Source organism: Malaclemys terrapin, chromosome 9, assembly GCF_027887155.1.
Source record: "Malaclemys terrapin pileata isolate rMalTer1 chromosome 9, rMalTer1.hap1, whole genome shotgun sequence".
Taxonomy (NCBI): domain Eukaryota; kingdom Metazoa; phylum Chordata; order Testudines; family Emydidae; genus Malaclemys; species Malaclemys terrapin.
Window position 1 is genome coordinate 26878523 of NC_071513.1, and position 25628 is coordinate 26904150.

Below are 25628 nucleotides of genomic sequence, written 5' to 3' on the forward strand. Positions count from 1 at the left end.
GCAAGGATAAATATACAGTTATTTCCCTTTCTGTCACATTTTAAACGGGATGGAAGTTGTTTTAAGGCACTTTTCAATAACATTTCCAAGCAGGAAGAAGAGATTTGTAATATTTGGAAACCTAGTCACTGGAGTTATAGCTGAAATCGTTTCAAAGGAAAGGAACTATACCCTCGAATGACCGGGTTTTGCAGGGCTCAGATTATATTTCTGTTCATCAGTAAATGAGGGGAAGATCTGTTCTGAGAATTGGTAACTTAATCGTTGCATTTTTATTATTTTAAATCTCTGAAGACTTGTGTTGTAGCCTTGCCTTTGTCTGTTATATGGACATCTGCAATACCGCGAAGCTATTCGAATTAGTAACTGAAATGAATAATTTGAATAAAATATTTTGATTTTCCCCCTTCTAATCTGCTGCAGATGCTCGCTCCTGGGTGGCAGTGATGCAGTGTCCTTGTCCTGCCTTGGAAGTGAAAACGTGTAAATGTTACATCCTTGATCCTGTTAAAAAAAATCCTTCGTCTTGCCCTTACTCTCACATACGAAGGAGTCGCCTACACCTGGGGGTAGGGGACTACAGTTTGACTCGATGAGCTTTAAAACCCAAAAAGAGGTCAGTTTGCTTTAATAGCACCGTTTAGGTTTCCGAGGAGGGAAAACAAGGCAGTTGAAGTGAATCACACACGTTGTGTCTTAATTGGGGTAGCAAAAGCCTAGAGAGATTTTTGCTGGTTCTGGTTAAACATTATTTGCACTTTTGTTGGAAAAGTGGCCCCTAGTGTGCAATTATGTCACATTTCTTTGGCTTTTACAATTGAATGCAGAACAGTAACCTCTTTGATTTATCCTAGACGGGGCAGACTCCCTCTTTTCCCCACTCCCTCCCTCCTTTTCTGTCTTCCCCCTTTTTTTCCTTAGCCCTAGGAACTGTCACTCAATGTTTTTTACGCTCCCAACAGTTTCCAAAACAAACAGTGGTGCCTGCAGCCTTCTATTGATTCAGTTGGATGCAACAGTATCTCTCTCATGCGGCTGCTCCCCAATCGGAGCTGCTCCGTTTGCCAGTGAGGGCAGGTCTGTTCCCTAAAAATTCCTCCCCTTGCCAATCTCGTAGAACCAGCAGGAGGAATAAATCGAGGGATTTAACCTGCCGCGGGTGCCCGCATGCACGATGTGGAGGCAGTGCGAGGGAAGGGGCTGTCAGGAAGAACCTTACCGCTCCTGCCCGAGGGGGCTTTTCGCTCTATTTTAGGATTTGGGGGATTTCCTTCCCGTTTTTAAAGGATCAGGCTTGAAGTTCCGCTCGGGAGGATCCAATTTGCGCCGGGATGGCTCTAAGCTCCCGAGCTCACGCTTTCTCCGTTGAAGCCTTAGTGGGGAAATCCGCAAAGAGGAAACTGCAGGACTTCAGAGATGAGAAACAACCGCATCGCGCGGAGAAGGGAGAGGAGGACGGGACCGGCTGCAGAGGGACCGGGAAAAGCCAGGAACCTGGTTAGTATCCCCCGTTTTTCTCTTTAAATAACGTTTGACAGGAGCTGGCGCAGAGATTCCTTCGTGGCTAAGGGCTTCATAAACTCACGCAAGATGGGTTCCGCTCCTCAAACTCCGCAGCCAAGTCACGGGGAGAGGCTGTGGGGAGCCTGAGATCTGCATACATGCAAAACTACAGCCATGTATGAAAAACTTCCCGAGCTCTCTGGCTGACGTGCGGAAGCTGAGCCGCATCTCCATTTGTTTCCCCAGCCCGGAAAACCAGCAGGTTTCACAGAAACAGACCGAAGAACTTGCCCAGGTGGTGCACGCGAAACTTCCCGGTGGTTTGAATAAACTCCCCGAACGCCCTGTCTCACCTGAGCGCGTTCCCGGTTCCTGTGCAAACCCGTAACTAGAGAAGGGAGCGCTGCCCTCGGCTCAGGTTTGAGACAGAAGGATTTGTGCCTGCCACGGAAAATAACCTTAACCTTTGCCTTCCTTTTCCACCCCCGGGCCCTGTTACTCTCCAGGCGCTCGCAGGGATGGTTAGTCTAGATTTAGAGTAAACTAGACTAACCATCAGTATTCTGTATTATAGATTAAATATTTTCCCTTCTGCCGCAGCCTGTATCCAGAAAGCCAGTGCCCAGGGTGGGGGCTCTGCAGGCTAATTCAGGGGCGGGGGGGGGGGGGGCATTTCTGTACATGTAAACTTGCTCTGAACAGGAATCGTGTAAATGCTTCTCATTTCTGTTCCTGGCAGAAAAGAGACCTAAAGCAGGCACATCAGCTTCTTTCTCGGCTAGCGCCGAAAGTCGAGAAGCGAAGGATGATATCCACGTGGAACTGCAAGGATCTGAACTCTGGAAAAGATTTCATGAGATCGGCACGGAAATGATTATTACCAAAGCCGGCAGGTATGGCAGAGCCAGTAAGCCTTGGGGTCTGGGTGTTTGCATGTAATTCATGGGTGATAGCCATAGGGTGTCTTCTGGCCCAAGAAAAACCCAGGTTCTTAAATACGTTTGTTGTGCTTTCGATTGCTTGTGCTAACGGGACGTTCTAGAGAGTGTTGTAAAATATAAAACTGAATCCATTCATTAAACCCCTTTGTCAAAGATTTGGCAACTGGACCAAAAGTAAACCAGTAGCCATGCGTTCAAAAAAAGTGTAGTATGAATTTATGCATGATAACTGGAATAAAATCTTCATACTTAATGTTCCAATATATCTCCTACAGACTATATTTGGTGTGTGTTTTCTCTTAAATATTTTAATCAACGCGAGTATTAGCAATATCGATATGAACAACATTACAAACGTTAACAACAAATGCGGGTATGTAACCTAATGTTAGAAACCACGATCAGTGGAATTCTGTTTTACTTATAGCGATCATTTTTTAATGCATATACTTTAATATTTCCCATATAGCAGATCTTACAGCAACTGTTTACATACAGCTAAAATGTTCCTTATCTCCATGAACACCCGCGCATAACAGATATTTTACTCCGCACTTTCTGTGTAGTGTTTTGAGCTAAGAGCGACAACCCCCAGAGGATTTCACTCCTCAGATTTTCGGTGCAATCCCATGTTCCCATACCTCGAAAGGGATTATTAAAAAAAAATAGTTTTCGACTTTTAAACTGGGAGCTTTGTCCTGAAACTTTTTACTCCCGCCTTACAAGCTTCAAGCGAACGAGGGAGAATAACGGGCTCCTTTCCCCATCCCGCAGGAGAATGTTTCCCTCTGTCAGGGTGAAAGTGAAGGGTCTGGAGCCAGCGAAACAATATTACGTCGCCATTGACGTGGTCCCTGTGGACTCCAAAAGATACAGGTAAAGAAACGGATCCACCAAATGCCGCGCGTTTTACAGCGAAACCAAACCAGCCTGCACCAGGCACGTTGATTACAATAACTAGCTGATTACCCACGAGTCAGACCAGCAAAAGAGCCTTCTCCCCACCTCATTTCGGTGAAACTCCCTAGCGCCCAGCCTCAGAGCGGCGGCTCTCACACGTGTGTCCTGCGGCAGTTTCACTCGCGCGTTGCAAAGCGCGCCCCGCTGCCTCTCTGCGCAGCAAACACCCCCGGGAGAGTTTTCTTGCCTAGGGCATCTCTGCGCTTGACCGAGGCATCTTGCAGCTCCGTAGGATGCCTCGCCTGTCGGTGCTCCCTTGACCATCCCTGCCCCGGGCGCGCACACACCCGGGGCAGGGCAATGCGTCCAGTCCCCAGCCCCTAGGCAGGTTCCTTGTGGCCTGGAGCCCCCGAGGGTGCTGGGGTGGGGGTGGGGAGGGGAAGCCAGCTCCGCGGGTCTGTGCGGTTTGCTCAGCAGTCACCGAATGACAGGGGTGTGAAAGGGACACGGGGTGATCGCCGCCCGGAGGGGACAGGCCCTGGCTCCCGAGTACCAAGGGCTAGTTCGGTGTGTGGGTGTGTGCAAAAATTATCGGTGTAAACCGGAGGGAGGTTCAGAGCCGGCCTTGCTTTGGGTGCAACAGCGAAATGACCCAACACAGACACACCAAGCAGCCTTGCCCCGCCCCCCAGCGCAATCAACCCGCAGGGCCGCGGGGTGCAATGAAACTAGCGCCCCCGGGGCTGTGCGCCGGCTGGCGGGGCTCCGGGCTCCCAGGGACAATTCCACCGCCCAGGAACAGGAGCTGAGAACGGGCGGGGAACCTAAACCCAGGAAGGAAACTGGGGGGGAAGAGGGGAAGAGTTGTTTCTCACCTAACTCCCACACACACACACACCGGTGACACAGATGACGAGGCAGAGGCCGACAAAGCAGCGGGAGCAACTGATAACTCCGAGTTTGAATTGCAGCCCTTTAGAAACACATTTGTTTTAGCGGGCGCACGTGCGCGCAGGGAGAGTATCTGCAGCGCGGAGAGCCCGCGGGGGCCCTGCTTCTCCTGGCCAGGCGTACCCCCCCCCCTTTGCCCCCGCGCTGCCAGCCCTGAAGGGATGGGTGAGGCCGACCCAGCTGCTGGATTTCCCGGTGCAGGGCGCACACACCTCCCTGCAGGCCTGGCTGGGCACAGCCTGGCTTGGGAAACAAGCTCCACCGCTGGGGAGCTGACGCGGTGCCCAGCCCCGGCTGTGAGCCTGCAGAGCGCTCGAGCTCCGCGGATCTCACTCAGCGGCGCAGATCGGTTTCCTCGGCGGTTGGCGTCCGGAAATACAGGCCACCCCAACGAAGGCCCTGGCCCTTCCCCGTCCTGCTGCGCCCCTGGGGAGCCACAGGCCTTCCCTCGGCCTCGCTGCCGGCCCGGGCTCCGGCTGTTGTCTGCTGACCCCGCTGTGTCCTCCCGTTCTAGGTATGTCTACCACAGCTCCCAGTGGATGGTGGCTGGGAACACAGACCACTCCTGTATAACGCCCAGGCTCTATATCCACCCGGATTCCCCCTGCTCGGGAGAGACCTGGATGAGGCAAATCATCAGCTTCGACAGGGTGAAACTCACCAACAATGAGATGGACGACAAAGGGCATGTAGGTGTGGACTTAGCTCGGTTCTCGTCCGGCAGGGGGGAGGGAGGCGGGGAGCGGCAGCCCCCCGGGAGGCGGTCCCCCCCCACACACACACACCGCGGGCAGCCCCTACAGCTTGATTTCTTGTCTGGAGAGAATCGTCACTTGCCCCTGGACGGGCAGAGGTGGGAAGGGGTTTAGGTGGCTGCAGTGCTGGGTGCGGGATAAATGCACTTGAACAGTGTGTGGAGCTTTCTCTCGCTGTCCCTGGGCCATCCCGCTTCCAGTCTGTGGCTGGATCCGGGGCACATGCTTCCAGGGGAAGCTGAGGAAAGAGGGACTGACCAGGAACCGCGCTGGGGGCTCCAGGCCCCCCTTGGGGCGAGGCCAAGACCCCAAAGACGCAAAAAGCAACAGAGAGTCCTATGGCACCTTTAAGACTAACAGATGTATTGGAGCATAAGCATGCGTCTGACGAAGTGGGCATTCACCCACGAAAGCTTATGCTCCAATACTTCTGTTAGTCTTAAAGGTGCCACAGGACTCTCTGTTGCTTTTTACAGATCCAGACTAACACGGCTACCCCTCTGATAAAGACGCAAAGCGTTTTTCAGGCAAGTCAGATGCCAGCCAGGGAAGCGCCACGCGGACTCAGTGGGTGTCCATAAGCACCAGCCTGAGTGAGACACGTTATTCCAAGTGCCCAGCACCCAGCAGAGATCGGGAAGGAGGGTTATATCTGCACACAAGAGCCGCAACCTTACGGCCTTTCCACTGCAGTCATTTGTGACAGAAAGCGCTTAAATCCTGCACGGCTGGAGTGTGGGGGGATAGATTTTAGGGAATATCCCACACTCAGCTACAATCTGTCCCTTTCTTCTTGAGTTAAACGAACTGGATTTTCGAGTCGCCAGTTCCTATCCGGATGGGGGGGTTGTTTTCCGCCCTAAATATTGTACGAAGATCGGGAGAGCAGTTTGGAGGAGGCGCTGCCAGTGGGGATTTGGGGCGGAGGAGAAACGATCACCAGAGGGCCGAGCCGTTGAAGCTGGGGAGGGTGTGTGTGTTTTGCTGGTATTTGCAAAATAAAACAAACGGGGCTTTACAAAGCAAAATGGACGGACACACACACACACACACACACACACGAATCTTCCCAGAGGCGAACGCAAATGCGACTTTACTAACGCGGTGTTCAGAGTCAGGGGGAGAATTGATTTCGAGGCAGTTGTTTCAGCTCGGGGAACGGGAGCAGGCGGGAGCGCCTTGGCTATTGCTAATGGGAGAAGAATTTCAGTCGGACACAGGGGTTCTTGACCCTTTCTGTGCGGAGGGGAGAGCTGCTCACCCTCTTTTCCTTGTAATTTACAGATTATCCTGCAGTCCATGCACAAGTACAAACCCAGAGTGCACGTGATTGTGCAGGATTCCAGATTTGATCTGGCCCAGATCCAGTCTCTGCCAGCGGAAGGGGTTAAAACCTTTTCATTTAAGGAAACCGAATTCACCACTGTAACGGCTTATCAAAACCAGCAGGTAAAGCGGCCCGGGGAACAAGGAGAGCTTCACCTTTGCTGGATTCCTGGGAAACAGAACCGCAGCTGGAATCCTGGATTTTTAACTTTGTTTTTTTTATTAATTTTGAGCATGTTCCATAACACACGCTAGGATATATTGTGGCCTGTTACTGCCAGTTTACGCAGGGCTGGTATTTTCAGTAAGAAATCCCTGGAGATTTGCTCTCCCCAGGGACTTGACTACAACAATAATAATAAATACTAATTGTATTTAGAAAAGGCCTGATGCTGCGAGGTGCTGAGTCCTATTCCTATTGACTTCAGCACCTTGTAGGACCGGGCACTGCTCTCACAGACTGCCACAGCACTAGGGGAGCTAGGCGGTGCTTTGTAATAAACAACGCGGTACAATGTTATGGAAATAGCATTAAAAACACGTGCACAAAACTGCAGATAAAATAAATAGAAGGGAAACTTGTTTAGAAAATATCAAAGGGAAAGGAACTCAATCTGCGTGAGATTAAGGAATCATCATAATAATTAATTAATAAGTGCTGCTTTAAAGTGCATAGGGAGGGAGGGATATTTATAATAGAAACAATTGCCATATTTGGGCCAAATCTTGTCCTGTCGTTTCATTGAAGTCAACAGGGCTATATGGAGGATCCAGGAAAGCAGATTTTAATCTAAACAATACAATTCAATATAACAATCAGCAGAAGTGAGGAAAACTATACCCCTGTTATATAATTTTAATCCTACTTTCGCCTGGTTTTATTTACTCACTACAATTATTTGATTATTGTAATTTTTAATCTGTAGATTACCAAACTGAAAATAGACAGGAATCCCTTTGCTAAAGGATTTAGAGACCCTGGGAGAAACAGGTAATTTTTATAAATTGTCATCCACAAATTCTATGCATTCTCATGTGTGTAAAAAGATCTGTGCTCTATTTCTTACTACTTTTAATTTACTATTTTAATTTTAGATTTGAAATGACTTTGTTAACTGACTGGAAAGAAAGACAAGAGAATGCTTTAGAATATTTATGTAATCTTTCTTTATGAACGATATCTAGTAAGGCAGGAAGTCCGCAAATGTAATTCTCTGCAGGAGCCATATCCACCAAGTCACTGAATTCCAAGTTCTACTTTATAGGGGAGTGCTGGATGGACTTTTGGAAACATATCCATGGAGGCCACCACTTACTCTGGATTTTAAGACCTTTGGTGCAGAAACTCAAGGTGAGTTTTGAATGTTCAAGTGGTTTCTAAAGTGTAAACAAAATTAAGCCTAAAACAGAAATAATCTAATTGTTGTGCATGCGTGAAATGACATGACATTAGCAGGATGCCATTCTAGGTGATGGCACTGTGATTAAAGGATTAGAATTCAAATTTACTGCCTCTGTCCTTTCTTGATGTTTATGCTTAATAACAACTACCTAGTTGATTGTTTCTGTGAGCGAGACAATATTTTTACATTAACTCTTTATTCATTTTCAAATCAAATGACATTGAAGAATAAATAAATATCTAAAAAGGACAAAAAAGTAAATATATTAAGTCAATAATAACAACAACTCGTTTAGGGACAGCTACCTCAGGCCCTGATCCTGCAAAGAGCTGTGCCCAGGAGGATCCTTGCACCATTTCAGTGGGGCTCCATAGAGATGCAAAATTCCACCCTCCTGGAGCTTATTGTAGGTTTGAAGCCTTAAAGACCATCTGTCACATTATGTTTTATCTGGTGACTAAAGGCCATCTTGAGATGCTTGAGTTAATGCCATCATATTTGAACATCTGGTGGTGGGGCATCTTCAGTGAAGGACTCTCTGCTATAAAATTCATTCCCTCTGCTGGTCTGAGCTCCACCTTTTCGGGTGTGAAGTCTGTATTCTTTCCATGATAATGTGTCAATTAGTTAATTATTAAGTGCTGTAGTTAATGTATTTTAGCATTGTGCATAAACTTAAAGATTTTGATAAGTCCATGTATTAAATCTAAAAATAAGAGTACATACAATAAAATAAATATTACACAGAGGAAGTGAGTAGATACCAAACAACATTCCGTAGACCTAATTCCACATACCTTATACAAGAAAGACTCCTGTAGAAATTAATTTAAGGAGTATGAAACTTGCCCCATGAACATTTTAGTAATGCTTTAATGTCCACTAACCATTCAACTGGAGCTGAGAATATTGCAGGATTCACACCTATAACTTGTATGAAAAAATAGTATTCAGCTATTTTGGAGGCATATTTAGAATAGGTTTGTTATTTTGCTATCTTGTATGGATTTTGTGACATTTCTTGTGATTGTCCATTCCATTCTAGAAAATTATCTTGAAATAGGATTATAATAATATCTAATTATATTTTCTATGGTTTGCTACTATTCTTTTTTGGATAAACAAAATCCAATGCTTAAATAGTAAAGAATATGATACAATATGTAGAAATTATCAATAATAAGACATTTAACTGCTGCAAAGCTGCAAATAAGTGTTGCAAGATTTTTCAAATAAAAATTATCTCCATTGAGAAATTATTCGTTTGGAGCCCAATCCTGCAGAATTTACACAGGCAAAATGTCCACTGGAAGTTTTGCTTGAAGAATGTCTGCTCATAGAGCCAGATGAAAAACTGTGACTCTACCACTGGAAAACACTTAAAAAAAAAGGCTATGCTTACCAATTTAACACAGTCATTTACCTTATGAAAAATTTGAAGATTTCTATATTGTGGCATATACATCCCACATTATCTCAAAATGTGAATGGTTTCTACTTTATAAGATCAAGAACTCAAGATACATAGATATAGAGGCTACACACATAAATACTGTATAGAATTAATGATGGTGTGGGATGTTATAAAAGCTTTTTCAGCATGAGTTTTGGATGGCTGCATTACACATAAGCGGCCTTAAGCAAAAGATAGCTAATACTGTTCAGAAGTTTGTAATGTTAGAAATAGTCCGAGAGGAGATGGATTAGTGGGCAGAGTGCAGGCAAGATGGTAAAAGGTGCATGATGAAAGCCATTTATGATGTGCATTTCATAGAAGTGCCAACTTTCATGGGTTTTATTGCTAGTCCCACAATATTCAGTGTTTTTCTTAATGGCCAATTTCCTGGCCATATGAACATATCTGAATCTCAGCTTTCATTTAAATAAAAATGAGTTTCTAGACATCTTGGTGGTGGAGAAAAGCTTGAAAACACACATCCTAAGGGCTTAAAACCTAGAAGGCAAATGATTTATTTAAAAAAATCTCATGGTTTTTCAAGACAATGTCATGACTTTTTTGGGTCCAACTGACTTTTGAACAATTGGGCTGAGAATACTGATATCACCTTCACTTATATGCTATGGGCACACACACACATACTATGATACATGTACGCACAGCTTGGTCTAAATACCCATTGTATTCAATGAGAATAAGATCAGGTCTAAATATTTGCACTGCAAAGAAAGCTAAGTGACCCAGGAAAAGTTTTTCAGTGACTTGTTGCGATGATTTGCTATGCTCTGCTTGCATTTCTAAAACACTGACAATGTGTCCATTAGCTACTCCTAAATAGGACTTGCATTTTTTTTGTTAATAATTTAACTAAATAATTTCAGAACATGACAAAGCCATCTAGTCTAAACATGCCTACATAGATCCATCAGAACTGTAGAGCAGCTTACGGATGGGCAAGAATTTTCACATTCCAAAAGTTAATAGACCTGCCAAGGAATGGTGCACTACTAATAGTGACACACACAGAGCGCAGACAAAATGAATACTGTAGATGCTGAAAAAATCTCAGCAACAATATATTTATGGTACCTAATAAAAATGCTGAACCATATTTGCAGTATTATTTTATTCATTTCCCACCCCACAAAATCCAAAGATCTATTGGAAACCATTTTATGTACATTTTAAGGAGCATTTTAAGTTTATAATAATATTCTACGCACTGTCCCCGACTTAGCTGCATTGAGACGACTTGTGCAAGTTTAGATAATGATCTTGCCATCACAAATGTGATCTTACATTGCTTAAATTGCCCCTAAACCACTATAATATTAATGAGAATTAGGGAGGAGGAGGAGAATGGGTCCTTTCTGTTGCCTGCTCCCTCTCCCATTGAAATCAATATTAAAACAGCAATTGACATCAGTGTGAAAAAGATGAAGCCCTTAATGTGCAAAAATATGCCATCATTCCTGTAAATACATACATGATATGGTCTGCAGTTAATCCGAGAACAAGAATAGTTTCTACATTGCATCACTTCTTAAACTTTCACATTATATCAGTCTCATACACTGACAGCAAAAAGTATAGAATATCAAAAGATTCCTCATAGATCATTACATATAAAACCTGACCAGATCATGTCTTGCGTACATGAATTTGAATTATAGTGTAAATGAAAAAAGATCCTAAACATGCCACAACCATTTTACAAATATTTGTAAAAGCAAAAAGCAACTGGGGATATTTTGGTTTTTTTTTTTCCATGACAGCATTAATACATATAAATAAATGAGAAAAAAGTAGATCCAAAATTTTGTGATATAAGGTGCAATGGAGCTGTGCTAATACATCTGCAGGAGAAGAATGGGACTTTTAAATGATGCCATCTTAAAATAATGTCAGCTTAGTAACAGGAATACACATTGCTGAAAACTTGTGCTGAACAATGGCATTATACACCAGTAACCTAATAAATGTAAAATAAGTGGATGCTGGTTTTCTAATAAATTTATGAAAGCACTCATTGATCCACTTCAGAAAATAGGATGTTAAATTGAAAAGAACGTTTAAAGTTGTTTGAGAAACAGTGACTAAAGATGTCTTATAAACTGCAGTGGAAACTAATTCAAATGAATCAATTCCTGTGATCAGGGGTGCAAGGCAAAATCGCCATCAATGCTGAATAAGAAGTATTTCTATTGTTATATGCAAGGACAATCCCTGGAAATCACGAGGAAAATAGAGCACATTGAAATGACACTGTTCATTTATAAACAGAAGAAGAGAATTGATTATACATAGAGGCCTGATTCAACAAGGTATTTAAGAATGTGTATGAGTTTCAGCACCTTAGAAGTTCCAATCAAGTTACTGGGACAAAAAAAGAGAGAGGTTAATGATATAACAAGATATGATCAATATACAGGATGTTGCTTAATACTGTTAATTCTGTACTAAGATATGTACCTATACGTGTCAAGAGAATGTAATTGTAATGTCTTATTGTAAACGACCCAAATATCAATAAATAAAATCTTTCCCCGTTCCTGCCGCAAAAAAGTTAATGGGAGTAGTCACATGTTTACATACACATGCATGACTACCTTGCTGAACTGGGGCCTAAATAACAAAGATTTGATGCATAATTTATGGATGGATCTTGACATAGTCCTGCTTGCAGAATTCCCTTTGAAGTCAATGTAGCCTGCTATCATTTTCATCTAAATATCTACTGATTCCAGTGTGGTCAGGATTCCACCCATAATTCTTATTTGTTAACATCCAATAGCATCATTTTGATGACTTTTGCTTTCATTTTTAGATGGGAGTTCTGGTTCTTCACCTACAACCTCAAGTGGTGGGACGCCATCTCCTCTGAACTCCTTGCTTTCTCCATCTTGCTCACCTCCTACGTTTCACTTGTCAGCGAGCAACATTGGAGGGTCATGCCCTGAAACATATCTACATAATCTCAATTTGCCCCTTTACTACAAGATTTGTCCTACAAGCCTTTTGAGACAACAGTCACTTGTATTTCCAAGCCACGAAAAACTGGGAGGCACTCCACATATTTTGCCCCACTTCATGATGGATGTGCCTGTGCTATCTTCCCTTGGCATAACAAATCTGAAAAATGGTAAATCTGAAGACTTAACTGGGCAGTGTCTACAAGTACCCAATTCTGCTAATCAAATGTTGTATGGATTACATGCATCTGGAAACATTTTCCCATCAAGTCCCATTGCTCGGGAAGCACTTAATTTTTCTTTACATTCTCCATATGGCTTGTATGGTTATAACTTTTCTATGCCATCTAGACTGATGAACGCAACAAGCCATTTCAAAGTGAATGACAGCATTCCGACTTCTTTTAGAGATGGCAGATGTAATCATTCTATCTGGCACTCAGCAATTAACCATTGCCTCTAATGGAACTATATAACGTTTCTACCGCAGTGACATGTAAGCAAGTCTTTTCTTCAGTCGTTCCCAAAGGTTTGCTGATTATTGTATATAAAGTGCCTCATAATACAGGAGTGACCTGCCTCGATATTTAACGTTTCATATGCAACTGTGTTGTAAAAAATGTTCTGAGCATGGGGGACAACAAAATAGCCAACAACAGAGAGATGCCTTTTGGTAAGCGTTATTTATGTAATGTTCATAGGATAGGCGCAAACTTTACATTCACCCTTTTAATATTTGCACTCTGCAGCAGGAATGAACCTCAGCAACTAAGTATAATAAATACACAGTACTTTAAACATTATTTTCATGAAACTCTTTATCTAGCTTCCCCTTTATTATCTTGAAGATGAAGGGCTAGCTTCTGCTCACCTTACTTGAGTTGTCCTACTGATGTTAATGGGACTATCTGAGGCCCTGATTTAGCAAACCGTCCCTATTCAGCTATGTGCTTAAGCCCATGGTTAAGACTTATTGACTTTATGGGGCACACTTCGAGCGAAGCAAGCATCTTGCTGACTCAAGACCTGAATGAACCAGCTTAGTAGGATTTGGTCCCAAATCTAAACATTTGATGTTGAAGGAAGCAAAGACTGACCCACAGTCCAAGGGCTTGATTATTCCTGGCCTAGAGTGGTGGGGAAAGGGCATCTGATGAGAGAAGAGTTCAAGGTGCCTTCCTGTGCCTATGCCCCTACACAGCACACTCTGCTCATTGTGCTTTCCTAAGGACTCCACTAGATAATGCTGAAAGTGGCACTAGCCCAGTCCAAAGTGGGCAGGGAGGACAGGGCAGGGCCATGTCACCCTTCATGTTGGCCAGCTGGTCCCATATAAGGGGAGCTCAGGATGCAGATCTCAGAACTCCAGGAAACATTGAGCCTAAAAGTGAGACAAAACTTTTCCTGAAGCACTTGCTGGGGGAGTGCTCATCTGCATTTCCTCCAACCCCTCGGGGCATGAAGGAAAATAGGAATTGCCAGACTGGATCAGACCCATGGCCCATGTAGTCCATTATCTTCTCTCTAACAGTGGCCAGCATCAGGTGCTACAGAGAAAGGTATAAAAAACCTACAGCAGGCAGATATGGGGTAATCTGATGCCATAGAGATCTCATATTGATCCCTAAGAGTTAGCAATTGACAAACTCTGAAGCATGAGGTTTTAATTCCCTCCCAATTTTTTTTTTAGCATTAACTGTTCTAACTCTGGATAGTCATGCTACCCATGTAAATATTCTCCACCACGCAAGGGCACAATAGAACACTAACAGTAATCCACGATTGGAGGCATGATATTTATTTTTCTTTATTTGATGTATATTCAGGCCCTTCCTGAAGTCAGTTGATTTGTACATCTAACTCGATATATAATAGACATTTGCAGAGAATATTTGACAGGAATCAGACAGGTTGTGGAATTAGAACTAGAGAGAGAGAGAGAGAGAGAATCCTGAATTTAGAAACATAAAAATGGTACTACATTGCAAATGCACGTGGATTTAAGAATGAAAAGTTATTGGCAAAATTCTATTTTTACTCTCATTCATAAATTTTAGTGAAACTAGACAAAAACAGGAGCAAATGCTGTTTAAATAACACAGTTTGAAGATCTATTGTCATAGGACTTTTCTAAAATGCAAATGCATTCTGGAGATTGGTAGCTTTAGCATTTCCTGCTGGTAGAGCTGCCTGTGACCTATTCACACAACTCTCATATATATCAATAAGAGATGAGTGCTTAGGATATACATAACTCTGTTAAATTGATATCAAAACAGTTAGTAATATTGGAAAAAGGAGAATATCTACATTCTAATGTTATTTTTTAGCAATGTCTAGGGTTTTGTTTTGTTTTTTAATTAAAAGTGAAACATTGCAACGAAGCACTGTTTATAACCAAATGTCTTACAACCACCTTCACCCGCAATGGGACAAATCCCGACTGCTTTACTCACGTGAGTAGTTCCATTGAAGACAATGGACCAGATTTTGCACATTTGTATCACAGAGATCAGAATATTGGTTCATCAGGACTGCTCACGAGAATAACAGGAGCAAGACATGGTCCTAAATCTTGACTAAATTACTGGGGGAGCAGGAGGAGGCTCTTCTAGATCAGTCATTTCTTTCTGGGTGGATGCAAACGGTAAATCCCAAATTCCACAATAACAGCAGTGATTAAATAAAATATTACAATCACGATAGATTTGAAGTTGTGGAACAAAATTGGTATTTGTCCACTTAAAAGAATTGATTGAAACCTAAGCTATAAATTTTTGGCATAGAAGACTTTATGAAAACGTATCATTTAAATCTGGATCAAATAAATTACATTTTTATTTCCCAGAGCTGAGCGAACAATTTGTCAAAATCACCTTCTTTTCCCATTCACAGAATGTATGATGTAAACAGAATATGATTTCCTCAAATGTATTTGTTATTTGATTAACTTTTCTCCACTTTTCTTTTTACCTTTTAAAATGAGCAATCAAACATTTGAGTTGTATTGTTTAGTTATGATCATTCTTATGAGTCACGTTATCTTGTTTATGGTTCCTGATTGGATATGGATAATTCAGGTTCCTGCTGTGAATACAAATGGGAAACAAATTTAAAATGAAGTTTTTCAGAAGCAGGCAAGCATAACTTTTGTGTTCCTTGAGCATTCCAGGAAAACCCAATCATGCAATTATTTGCAGAGAGCAAAAAGGGGAATGCAAACATCGCTAATCAATTGTTTAACATGAATATTTATGGGACGACATTTTTGTTGTGCTCATGCAGCGCAATGTGGTGGTGCAATTGTTGGCAAACTCTCAGTGACTATCAGATACTTCAGCTAAATTCAAAGGTACATTTCATTGTGCACTGGCAACATCTAGTATGAGCCAAAACCTATTCACCTTACTCCCTCCTAGAGCGACTTCAGTGATATAGCACAAGGAATTTGGCCCACAGAGTGAATATTCAGTACAGTGAGCCAAATTTTGTTCTTGGCTACAGGTGTGGAACTCCACTGGCTTTACCCTTCAGATCCAAACCAAAGGAAAAAGGAGATTTGTTAGATGTATAAAGGATAGAATAAGAATAAGAATAAACTCTGTATCAAAAGGCAAATAATATAAAGGCAAGATGTTAGGATGTAGATGATGTGAATTTATTTTACTGTTTTTTTTCTCTCCTCTTGCGCTTAGCTCTTAATTGTATAATTTCAAACACCAGTTCTGCTCCCATTGAACTTAAAGAGAGTTTTACTAGTAATTTAAATGGGAACAGACTCAGGCCAGTTCACTGACTCATGAAACCTCACAAAGGGGAGTGGAGCATTTTCTACCATTTACTTGCTGTGGTGGTAGCACTGTAGACAATGAAAGGAGCGAGGCTCCTGATCTGGCTCCCGCTGAAGACAATGGAAAACCCCCATTGACTTCAGTGGGAGGCCTATGAGTGGGCTTCAGGGGTTCTAACTCACAGGGCCACAGGTATGAGGTACTTACAGAACCAGACATTGGTATGAACAGTCTTATCCAAAAAGGAATCAACACTTTGAGTGAAAGTGTCTGGAGAATATTATGTACTTTACACATACTACAAAGGTGAAGGAGAAAAGGCTTCTGACTGGCGTGATATTAAACGTATGATTCAAGAACCCCATGAAGTACTTTTTAACACACCTCTGTTGAGCTGTTTCTAAATGTAATTCTGCTATTTGCTGTTCCACCAAAAAGTTTTATGGAAGTTTGCAGATTTTGACTCTGCGGCTGGACAAGTGATTAATAAGAAATACATAGACAAGCAAGGCACCGAGGAGGGGTGGGAGAGGGCAGGAGGAGAGAGATGCCACATTTTGACCTTTATATAGCAAGCACTATATAGGCCTTTCAAAAACCTAACAGTTGATCAGACTGAAATAAATGACCCAAGGTTTTCGACCTGTGGCTAGACGTTTCTGCTTACGTGGCAAAACTCTGGCTAACTATTCCAGGTCTGATTTTCTTCTCTCTTACACCAGTTATGCAACATTGGCTTGAATGGGATTACTCTTGATTTACATTGGTATAAATGAGAAGAGAATCAGGTCCTTTGATTTTAGAACATATAACATATTTTTTCCATTTCACTGAACATTCCATTTCACATTTCATTGTTCTCTCCAGCTCCATAATGATTCTTTTTAAAAGAGTCACCAGTTTATGACAATAGCCTTGGGAATTCTGGCCCCAAATCAATGAAGGTGCTTAGTGAAGTCCACTAACATGGCACATGCTGGGCTTATTCCGTGTACAGTACAGCTATTGGAAAGGATGTGATTTGAGCTTCCCTGTGAACAGTTGGAGGACATTTCATAATCTGTGGAGTCCATGCAGGTCAGAAAACCAGAATTCCAATCAGGCTGTGAATAGCTAGCCCAGGAGACAGTATCCAGATGCGAAGGGTCCAACTTTTGATAAATTGGGAGAGTGCCAAGCGGAGCTAACAGCTACATTTGTAATAGCCATGATGGTATTTTTGCCAGAATTTGAACACCATTGAATATATGGTTTTGTTTATAGTAGAAAAGCTATGTCCAAATGATCAGTGATGACTTACAAGTTTCCTTTTAGTTTTACCATTTTAAACTGCTAGTAGTGATGACTGAGTGACAGAACATGAGAAAATAAATCACCACCATTACTTCAAATATTCATAATAGTAAATCTTTTTTTTTTTAAATGTGCAAACGGAATGAATGAAAGACAACTTCAAAAGGACCATATGTCCATAACATGCAGGTGTAGTCTATATACTGTACCAATGAAGTTCTTTTCTTTACTATTACGTGGAATATATGACAAGTGCAAAACTTCCAACTTTCTAGCCTCCGTCAGTGGATTGAAAATAAAATAAACATAAAAATGCTGTGTGGGTGAATTAAATAGGGAGGGAAATACATTTCTCAAAAGCTGAAACTTATTCCACAAATTAAAATGTTGTTAATCCAACCTCAGATTCAAAGCAATTCAGAAATATCTTATTATATTTACAGTACTCAGTGAATTGAATTGACAATATTTAAGCACTGTTTTTGTACTCCACTTTGGAATATGCTACATTTGTGTTTAGAAACCTCTTCTTCAATGAGACAAAATAACAATAGTGTTTGTGAATCCAACTGTAGTTTACCAGTTGGTTTCACCAGAATTTAATATGTTTACTGGCTATGTTTAAAATAAGCCAAATGCATCGTTTGGACATTGGTGGTAGTTGCTTTGATATAAGTGCCTTAGTATATATTTAATCTTCTGAGGTTTGGGCTGCAATTAGATGATAATTGTTATTAAAATTATATATACAAACCTGGATTGGATGGCAATATAAAACAGACAAATAAATATATAAAACACTTGAAACATATCCAGTATTAAACGTATTTACATGTGTGGTTTGGGCCATTTCAGACATGCTGTTCCAATAAAGTTATAGAAAGGAAAAGAGCTAGTATCACTTCCTCCAAAAGTTTCAAATGTTCATGTTTACAAATTTGTACTGCACATTAATATGTAAACATACCGTATTGGGAACAGATGGAGATACAATATTTACATGTTCTTTCTTCATATATATATATATATGCTGGTTTTGTCTCTTAAAAGCACCTGAAAGATGTACTATTTAAAAAAAAATATGGATGCAAAACCAGCCAAATCATACCACATTAAATTGTTATTTTAATTTTCTTGTATTGCGGTCGTTTATTTGTCTAATATATGGCCTCATTTTTTTTATTTTCATTCAATATCATTTTGAAGATCGTGTGTACTGACAAGGATAATGATCAATACTGACGCTTTTCACCAAACAGAAACAAAATCTTTGTATGGTGCATATGGGAAATGGCGCTGTAATTTGAACATTCTGAAAAAGATAGCCATAAATCAAATCGAAATATTATTATTTCACAAAATGAAATGGCCTGACACTTAAATATGCAGGTACTATATATTGTAATTATTTGTATTGCAGTAGCATGAAGGAGTTCTTGTCATGGACCAGTACCTTGTTGTGTTAGGCACTGTACAAATATAGAACAAAAAAGATAGTTCCTACCCCAAAAAGCTCAAAATATAAGAGACAACAGATGGATACAGACAGATGGGGAGCACCAGGAAACAATGAGACAATACTGAGCTACATGATTGACAGTGGTCTCAGGATACCAACTGCTTAACCATTAGCAAGTTTTCAGTAGACATAACTGCAAAGGAGAGTTTTACGAAGGGATCTGAAGAAGAACAATGATGTAACTTTGGAGATTTTCAAGGGGAACCAATGTCTGAGAAGCAGCATTGGAAAAAGCACAAAGATGTTTGTTTGCATATTTAATAGGAGGTCAGTAATAGTTGGCTTTACTGACTGAGCAAAGGCAGGGTCTGACATCTTAATAGTGTAGGAGATTATAGGTGGCATGCAGATAAGCTGGGGATGGAGTGGATTTTTATTTCAATTTTAGATTTTGTCTTTTTTGAAAAAGACTTTGTTTAAGCAACCTAGCCCTCTGATTAGCTCCGTTTATCTCTGTATAGCTGGGCATCTCCCTACTTGGTGGACCACTTTTTATTCTGGTGACACTGACATAACTGTGATGAGCAGAGGCTCTCCTTTGGTTTCCAAGAGATGAGGCTTCTGGCAAAGCTTACTCTGTGAGGAACCCCAACTCTGGAATTTGCTCCCCTATTAATGTGAAACAGCCTGTAAAGGGCATGCCGCAAAGCCCTTTCCCCCTGGGTTTTCAGGGTGGAAGCAATTTAATGAAGACTGATACATATGAGTAGGGTGGTTTGCTAGTTTAAATATTTATTATCTGGTTGGCAAGCTCTGGTTGGGAATGAGTGGAAGCTGCTGGTTTTATTTCTGCTTTTAAATATTTGCTGTAAATATTTAAATATGTAAATATTTGCCAGAAATGCCTAGATCTTTGGGCCGATGCTTCCATTGTTTTGTATAAATTAAAAATTACATAAAATGTAAAATAAAGTATATAACATATGAACATTAATGTACGTAACACATAGGGCTTGGGTACTCAGCACCCTGCTCATGGGTTGGGGAGAAGAAATTAGGCCATTTCAACCCCGTGTGTAATTTCATTGTCCACAGTCTATTTAATCAAGCTGGGTGCAAGGATTGGGCCCAGTGTGCATGTTTTTGACAGGACTAGCACACGTTAGAGCTGCTCAGAAGGAAATAAGACTTTACCTCTTAACCTGAGCCTCACATCTATTCTGATTTTCAGATGTAATAGCTAAAGGGTTAGCTAGGTATTTCATCGTAAATAAAATTTGTGAATGAACATGAATTAGATCCTTAAACTTCAAGTAAAGTGGATTTTAAATTGATTTCAAAGTGGATTAAGATTGAGGATCTCGTAGATGCCTTTTGTGAAGAAATCACTTCAATATATGATTCCAGGCAAACCTCCTTTTATTTTCAGAAGAACCCATGATATTTGACGTACATCTCAGTGCCTCAGTGGGCTAATCATTCAATTCTGAAGAAGTGAGTTCAAATCCTGATTTTAGTTCATAAATGAAAATGAATTTGAGTGTATCATTTTATTCCCCATTTGTGCATTTCATAAAAACACTGACTGACTGACAGCCTTTGCTCAAGGAAGGCCAAAGACCTGAATTAAGGGGCTATTGCAGGTCATGACTGTGATGCATTGCCACAGCAGTGAAGGAAAGCTTCTACAACCTCAGCTCACAGTATGCCTGCCCGCCACCTCATGCCTGTGAAAGTAACTCCCAGATTTCATCCCTGAACTTAACTATGAAAGAAAAGCATTGCGGGAGTTGAAAATGAAGTACAGCTGTGAGGCCTGAGCTTGGGTCCTATGTTAAAATAGTCTGATCATTTTAATAATGCACTTTCTACTCTCTCTCCAAACAACATTCAGGTCATTCCTGAGAACTCTTTAGAGCACAAGCACCTAAAATAACTATAATCTATTTTGGAGCCAAGGTCTTCTATGATGTTTGCAAAAGGTACTAACATGTCAAAACCAAGTCCAGTCATGGAAAGATGTCCTTATTCAGCAGCTATGCTCTACTGCAGTGGTTTTCAAACTTTTTTTCTGGCAACCCAGTTGAAGAAAACTGTTGATGCCCATGACCCAATGGAGCTGGGGATGAGGGTTTGGGGTGTGGGAGGGGCTCAGGGCTGGGGCAGAAGGTTGGGGTGCAGGGCTGAGGACTGCGGGGTGAGGCCAGGGCTGAGAGGTTTGGGGTGCAGAAGGGGGCTCTGGGTTTGGAGGGGTGCTCAGGGTTGGGGCAGAGGGTTGGGGTGTGGGAGGGGGTCAGAGCTCTGGGTTGGGGGTGCAGAGTCTGGGGTGGGGCCCAGGATGAGGGGTTTGGGGTGCAGGAAGGGGCTCTGGGTTTTAGGGGGGCTCAGGGTTGTGGCAGGGGATGGGGCATGGGGCTGGGGCACAGGCTTACCTTGGGCAGCTCCTGGTCAGCGACGCAATGGGGGTGCAGTAAGACTCTACTGAGTCACAACCCTCCTACTTCCCCAGCCACCTCACACAACTTTGCTACTTCGGCACACTACACTGATTCTGCAATCACACAGTTAAAAAAAATAACTTATTTTTTTGTCCACACTTTATAGTAATATAAACATGAACAGGAAAACAACTTCTTTGTGATTTGGAACTGTTTTATTAGCAAAGGATATCACATTTTCTCCCTGCTAGAGCTGCCATTTCATGATTAAACTCTGAGCCCAATTCCTTCCTTACTTACACTTGTGCAAATCATGAACAACACTACTGAACTAAATGGAGCTACCTCAGTGAAAACTGGTATAAGCGAGATTGGATCTGGCCCTAAATAGTCTTGAGGATACTACTGGCTGGTAGGGTTTTTACAGATGTTGGCTATTATATCAATGTTCCTTAGCTTTCTGTTCATGTTTCATGCAGCTTATTTTTCGTTGTGCCTGGGTAGCGTGTCATTTTTATATCTATGTATTAATCTAAAGGTTCTCAAACTTCACTGCACTGTGACCCCCTTCTGACAACAAAAATGAGTACCCAACCCCAAGACTGCAGGGCCTGTAGCCTGAGACCTGCCGCCCAGGGCTGGAGCCGAAGCCTGAGCCCTGCTGCCCAAGGTGGTGGGGCTTGGGCTTGGACTTAGGCCCTGGGCCCCAGCAGTCTAACGCCATCCCTACTGACCCCATTAAAACAGGGTCACAACCCACTTTGGGGTTCCAACCCATAGTTTGAGAACTGCTGTATCCATCCTTTGCCATGTCCTTACAGTGACACTCACAGGAAGGAGCTACCCTTTAGTTCCATATGTCAGACCAGTTTCCCTTCCCAAGAAGTAGATTTCACATCCTAAAGTGCTAGGTAAAGTTCCAAGTTTTAAGTTTTTGTTGCAATTTAGGAAAGTAAGTGTCCCATACTTTGTACAGGACCCTTTATGTTTATAAATCATAAAGCATAAAGCGGCAAATCAAATTTAAGATCTTTCTGTGGACTTGAAATTAGATACTGCCCAGAAACAGCAAAATCCCTAGAAACAGCAATACTGGATCTCTAAAATAGATAGTTTGTTAACAACAACAGAACCTGATGTATTTTTTTTAAAGAAAATTTCCAACTGTTTGCAGTATGAAGACATATTACATTCTTAAGGAGGGGTTCGGGTAGTTTCTAAGATTTTAAAAACCTTTTTCTTTAACATTTCAATAGTACAACTTCTCAGAGCTGTTCTATGTTTTTCTTTTTGGTGTTTGATCGAAATCTCATCTTTTAGTAGGGCATGGTCTCCAACAATTTCCTCAATGCCTCGCTTTACAGCTGTTAGCTCTTAACAGCTAATCAGCTCAATTCAGCTCACCTGTGAGAGTGATCTTTGACAGATCCATCTGCTTTGAGTCAGGTTTGTGAATAAAAAGGGCTTAGACTCAAAAAGGAAGAAAATAGTAATGGACTGGCAAGATTACTTTCAGTTATTCTTACTATTACCTCAACCCGTGTTTCAAAGATAGTCATTTTATTTTTGCTTTGGCCGTTGAGTGCATTAGAGTATTGCAACCACATTAATTCACCACCAGTCAAGTAGAATTTCTCATACTGGAACCTATAGAAATAACATTTTATGCAGAAGGCTGGAGATTATTCAGGAGATCAGACTAATTTCCATCATGTTTACCATGAATATTTCAAGCAACAAAGCCTACTTTTTGGGAATGGTTTTCCAACCAGTTATGCACCCACCATAAATTAGCGACATCTAGGTTGTATTTCCCTAGTTTGTTTATGGGAGGGTCATATGAGACAGTATCAAAAGCCTTAATAAAAGTCAAGATATACCACGTCTACAGCTTCCCCCTATTCACAAGGCTTGTTACCCTGTCAAAGAAAGCTATTAGGTTGGTTTGACACGATTTGTTCTTGACACATTGATGCTGACTGTTACATATCACCTTATTATCTTCTAGGTGTTTAGAAATTGATTGCTTAATTATTTGCTCCATTATCTTTCCGGGTACTGAAGTTATTGTTATTGAAGTATTATTAACCTGTAAGGCCAAGTAAGGGCTGGCATAGCTCAGAGATTGTTTGGCCAGCTAACAGGCTGGTGGTGTCAGGGAGATGAAACCCAGTTAAGTATAAGCAAATATGTCTCTCATTGGAGGTGGAGGGAGGGGCGGTAACTGAGTGATTCACCATCCTGGGGACCTCAAGAAGCATCACAGTATTTGTCACGGAGTGTGGGGGGACACAAGGCCCTGCACCCCCGGCTTCCTGTGATTCACCATGAATCTCAGCCAATCAGTAAAGCAGAAGGTTTAGACGACAGGAACACAGTCCAAGACAGATCGTGCAGGCACAGACAACAGGACCCCCTCCCCCAATTAGGTCCATCTTGGGGTCCCAGGGGCACCACAGCCCCATTGGGGGGTCAGAGCCCAGTCTGGGCTCCCCTCCATTACACCAGCCAGATCCTGCAACTCTCACTCTCCCCAGCGTCTCCTCCCCCAGCCTTTGTTCAGTTTTCCCGGGCAAAGGTGTCACCTCACCTCCCACCCCTTCCTGGGTTCTCACATTACATGCTCAGGTATCTTTCCTCAAGGCCTGTCTCCCACCCCCCAATGCAGACCATCCCAGGCAACCTCCCCACTCAGCATTCAAAGACCACATTAAGAACAATCCCAGTTCGTCACAGTATTACATTACTTTTCTCTTATAATTACAAAATCATTCACCTTTAAGGCTAAAGAAATTATATGCATATTCATAGTGATTTTTGCTTAGCATAGGAGGTGACTACTAGAGATTTCTGAACCAAACTGAGGCATATTACAAATAAGCTTGAACATACAGATCTTTTTTCCACATTTCCATGCATAAAAATGAGTGCCAAAGCTATATAGGGGAAATTGCCTCTCCACAATTCTGGAGAAAAGATCCCATTTACACCTGCATATACAATGCTTCATCTGCATGTTTAAAATCAGCCTTTTATATCAAAATCGGAGGGCATTTAAATATCAGCGTGGTTATAGAAGGAACTTCCACTTAAAGTTAAATTGAAACCTTGAACAAAACAACATTTGTTTAATACATTTTAATGTAATATATACTGCCAGATGACCTTCAGAAGATAAAGAAGCCAGCGCATTTCTCAGCAAATAGGTTAAGGATCTCTAAACTACACCAAGACTTGGTCCCAACTGTGCAAATCAATAGAAGTTGAATGCACACATTGCTAGCTGCATCATGACCTTTGCTTGTTGTATACTCCCTTATGCTCCAGTTGTTTCTGACCATCATTCATTGCTGTTAGATAACATATATGATATGGTGCATGGCTGGTAAACATTCTGTGTTAAGGTTGCAAAATTAAGCACTTAGAGGTCAGAAAAATCAGTGTTAAGATTGAAAACTCCATCCTAATTCTGTCCCCTTGGGCTTAAAATTTAAAATGGGATGAAACCCTGTAAATTCAGACTGAGCTAATGTGCTTCATAGTGATCCCAGTAACAGCCATGCTAGACTGAGCTAAACAAAAAACACAGCTAATTCTACATTTTTCTGTACATATGTGAAATCTACCAAAGAAAAGAACAAGACAACAAAATCAGTCCAGCCATGTTTGGAGGAAATGAGGGATGTTTCGATGGAAGCTGTAATTCAACTTTAACTAGAGCATGCTATAAAAATACATGCTAAGATACAGCAAACTTTGGCGTGCAAATCCTAGAACTGTATTTCTTCGGTAAGGGACTGTTCAAAAGTCAAACACTACTGAGATTTATTATTTATCAAGATTAGAATTCATTCTAAACACTGAGATCTTCAAATTTACATCCTAGGTTATTTCCCAATAATATTGTAAACAACTCAAGCCATTAATAGCTATTGTTGGCCCAATCTTGTTACAGCTAAAGTTAATGACTGCAGGAAGTACCATTGACTTCACTGGAAGCAAGAACTCAAGGACTAACTAAAGAAGTGGATGTTGCTGGGGTCTAGTATATATCTTTCTGTTTCTGGTATTCACAGCCTTTTTTCTTGCCTCAGGGACACCCTAATGTGGCCTAAATAATATGAAATCTTGTCTTCTGACAGCATTTCACCTCCTACATGGTGGAAACATCAAAAGAAAAGATTCCATGTTATTTTAGCCCTATTAATGGCTCCCTGTGGCATTAAAAAAAAACATGTGAAAGCTTAAACACAACTGCACATGCAGAGATATCTGACTTTCTTCAGGTTTACCTGAATATCTTTATTCTAGCGTCATTCAGGGACCAGAATGCAGAGAACTAAAATGTTAATGATATTGAAATGAAACTCAATATTTACTAAAACTATAAATGATTAGACAAGAAGTTTACTAATCTTGCTCCACTGGACAAAAATC

At 41.6% G+C, this 25628-nt stretch overlaps 1 protein-coding gene across 2 annotated transcripts; it reads left to right on the forward strand.

Moving 5' to 3' along the window:
- Positions 1–1010: 1010 nt before the first annotated feature.
- TBX22 (T-box transcription factor 22) lies at positions 1011–18427 on the forward strand. 2 transcript variants are annotated; one of them, XM_054038945.1, is made up of 9 exons: positions 1011–1077; positions 1372–1497; positions 2243–2396; positions 3219–3320; positions 4810–4984; positions 6335–6499; positions 7303–7367; positions 7642–7727; positions 12066–18427. In XM_054038945.1, exons 1-9 carry the CDS (start codon positions 1011–1013, stop codon positions 12671–12673), a joined length of 1548 nt encoding a protein of 515 aa, XP_053894920.1. In that variant the 3' UTR covers positions 12674–18427. The 2 variants fall into 2 exon arrangements, with proteins under 2 accessions (XP_053894920.1, XP_053894919.1); XM_054038944.1 differs by lacking the exon at positions 1011–1077 and having other exon boundaries at positions 1254–1497.
- The last annotated feature ends 7201 nt before the right edge of the window (positions 18428–25628 follow it).

Coding starts and splice junctions, on each gene's coding strand:
- TBX22 (XM_054038945.1), top strand. CDS start 1,011: ATGCAACAGTATCTCTCTCATGCGGCTGCTCCCCAATCGGAGCTGCTC. Junction 1,498..2,242: donor CGGGAAAAGCCAGGAACCTG/GTTAGTATCCCC, acceptor TGTTCCTGGCAG/AAAAGAGACCTAAAGCAGGC. Junction 3,321..4,809: donor GTGGACTCCAAAAGATACAG/GTAAAGAAACGG, acceptor CTCCCGTTCTAG/GTATGTCTACCACAGCTCCC.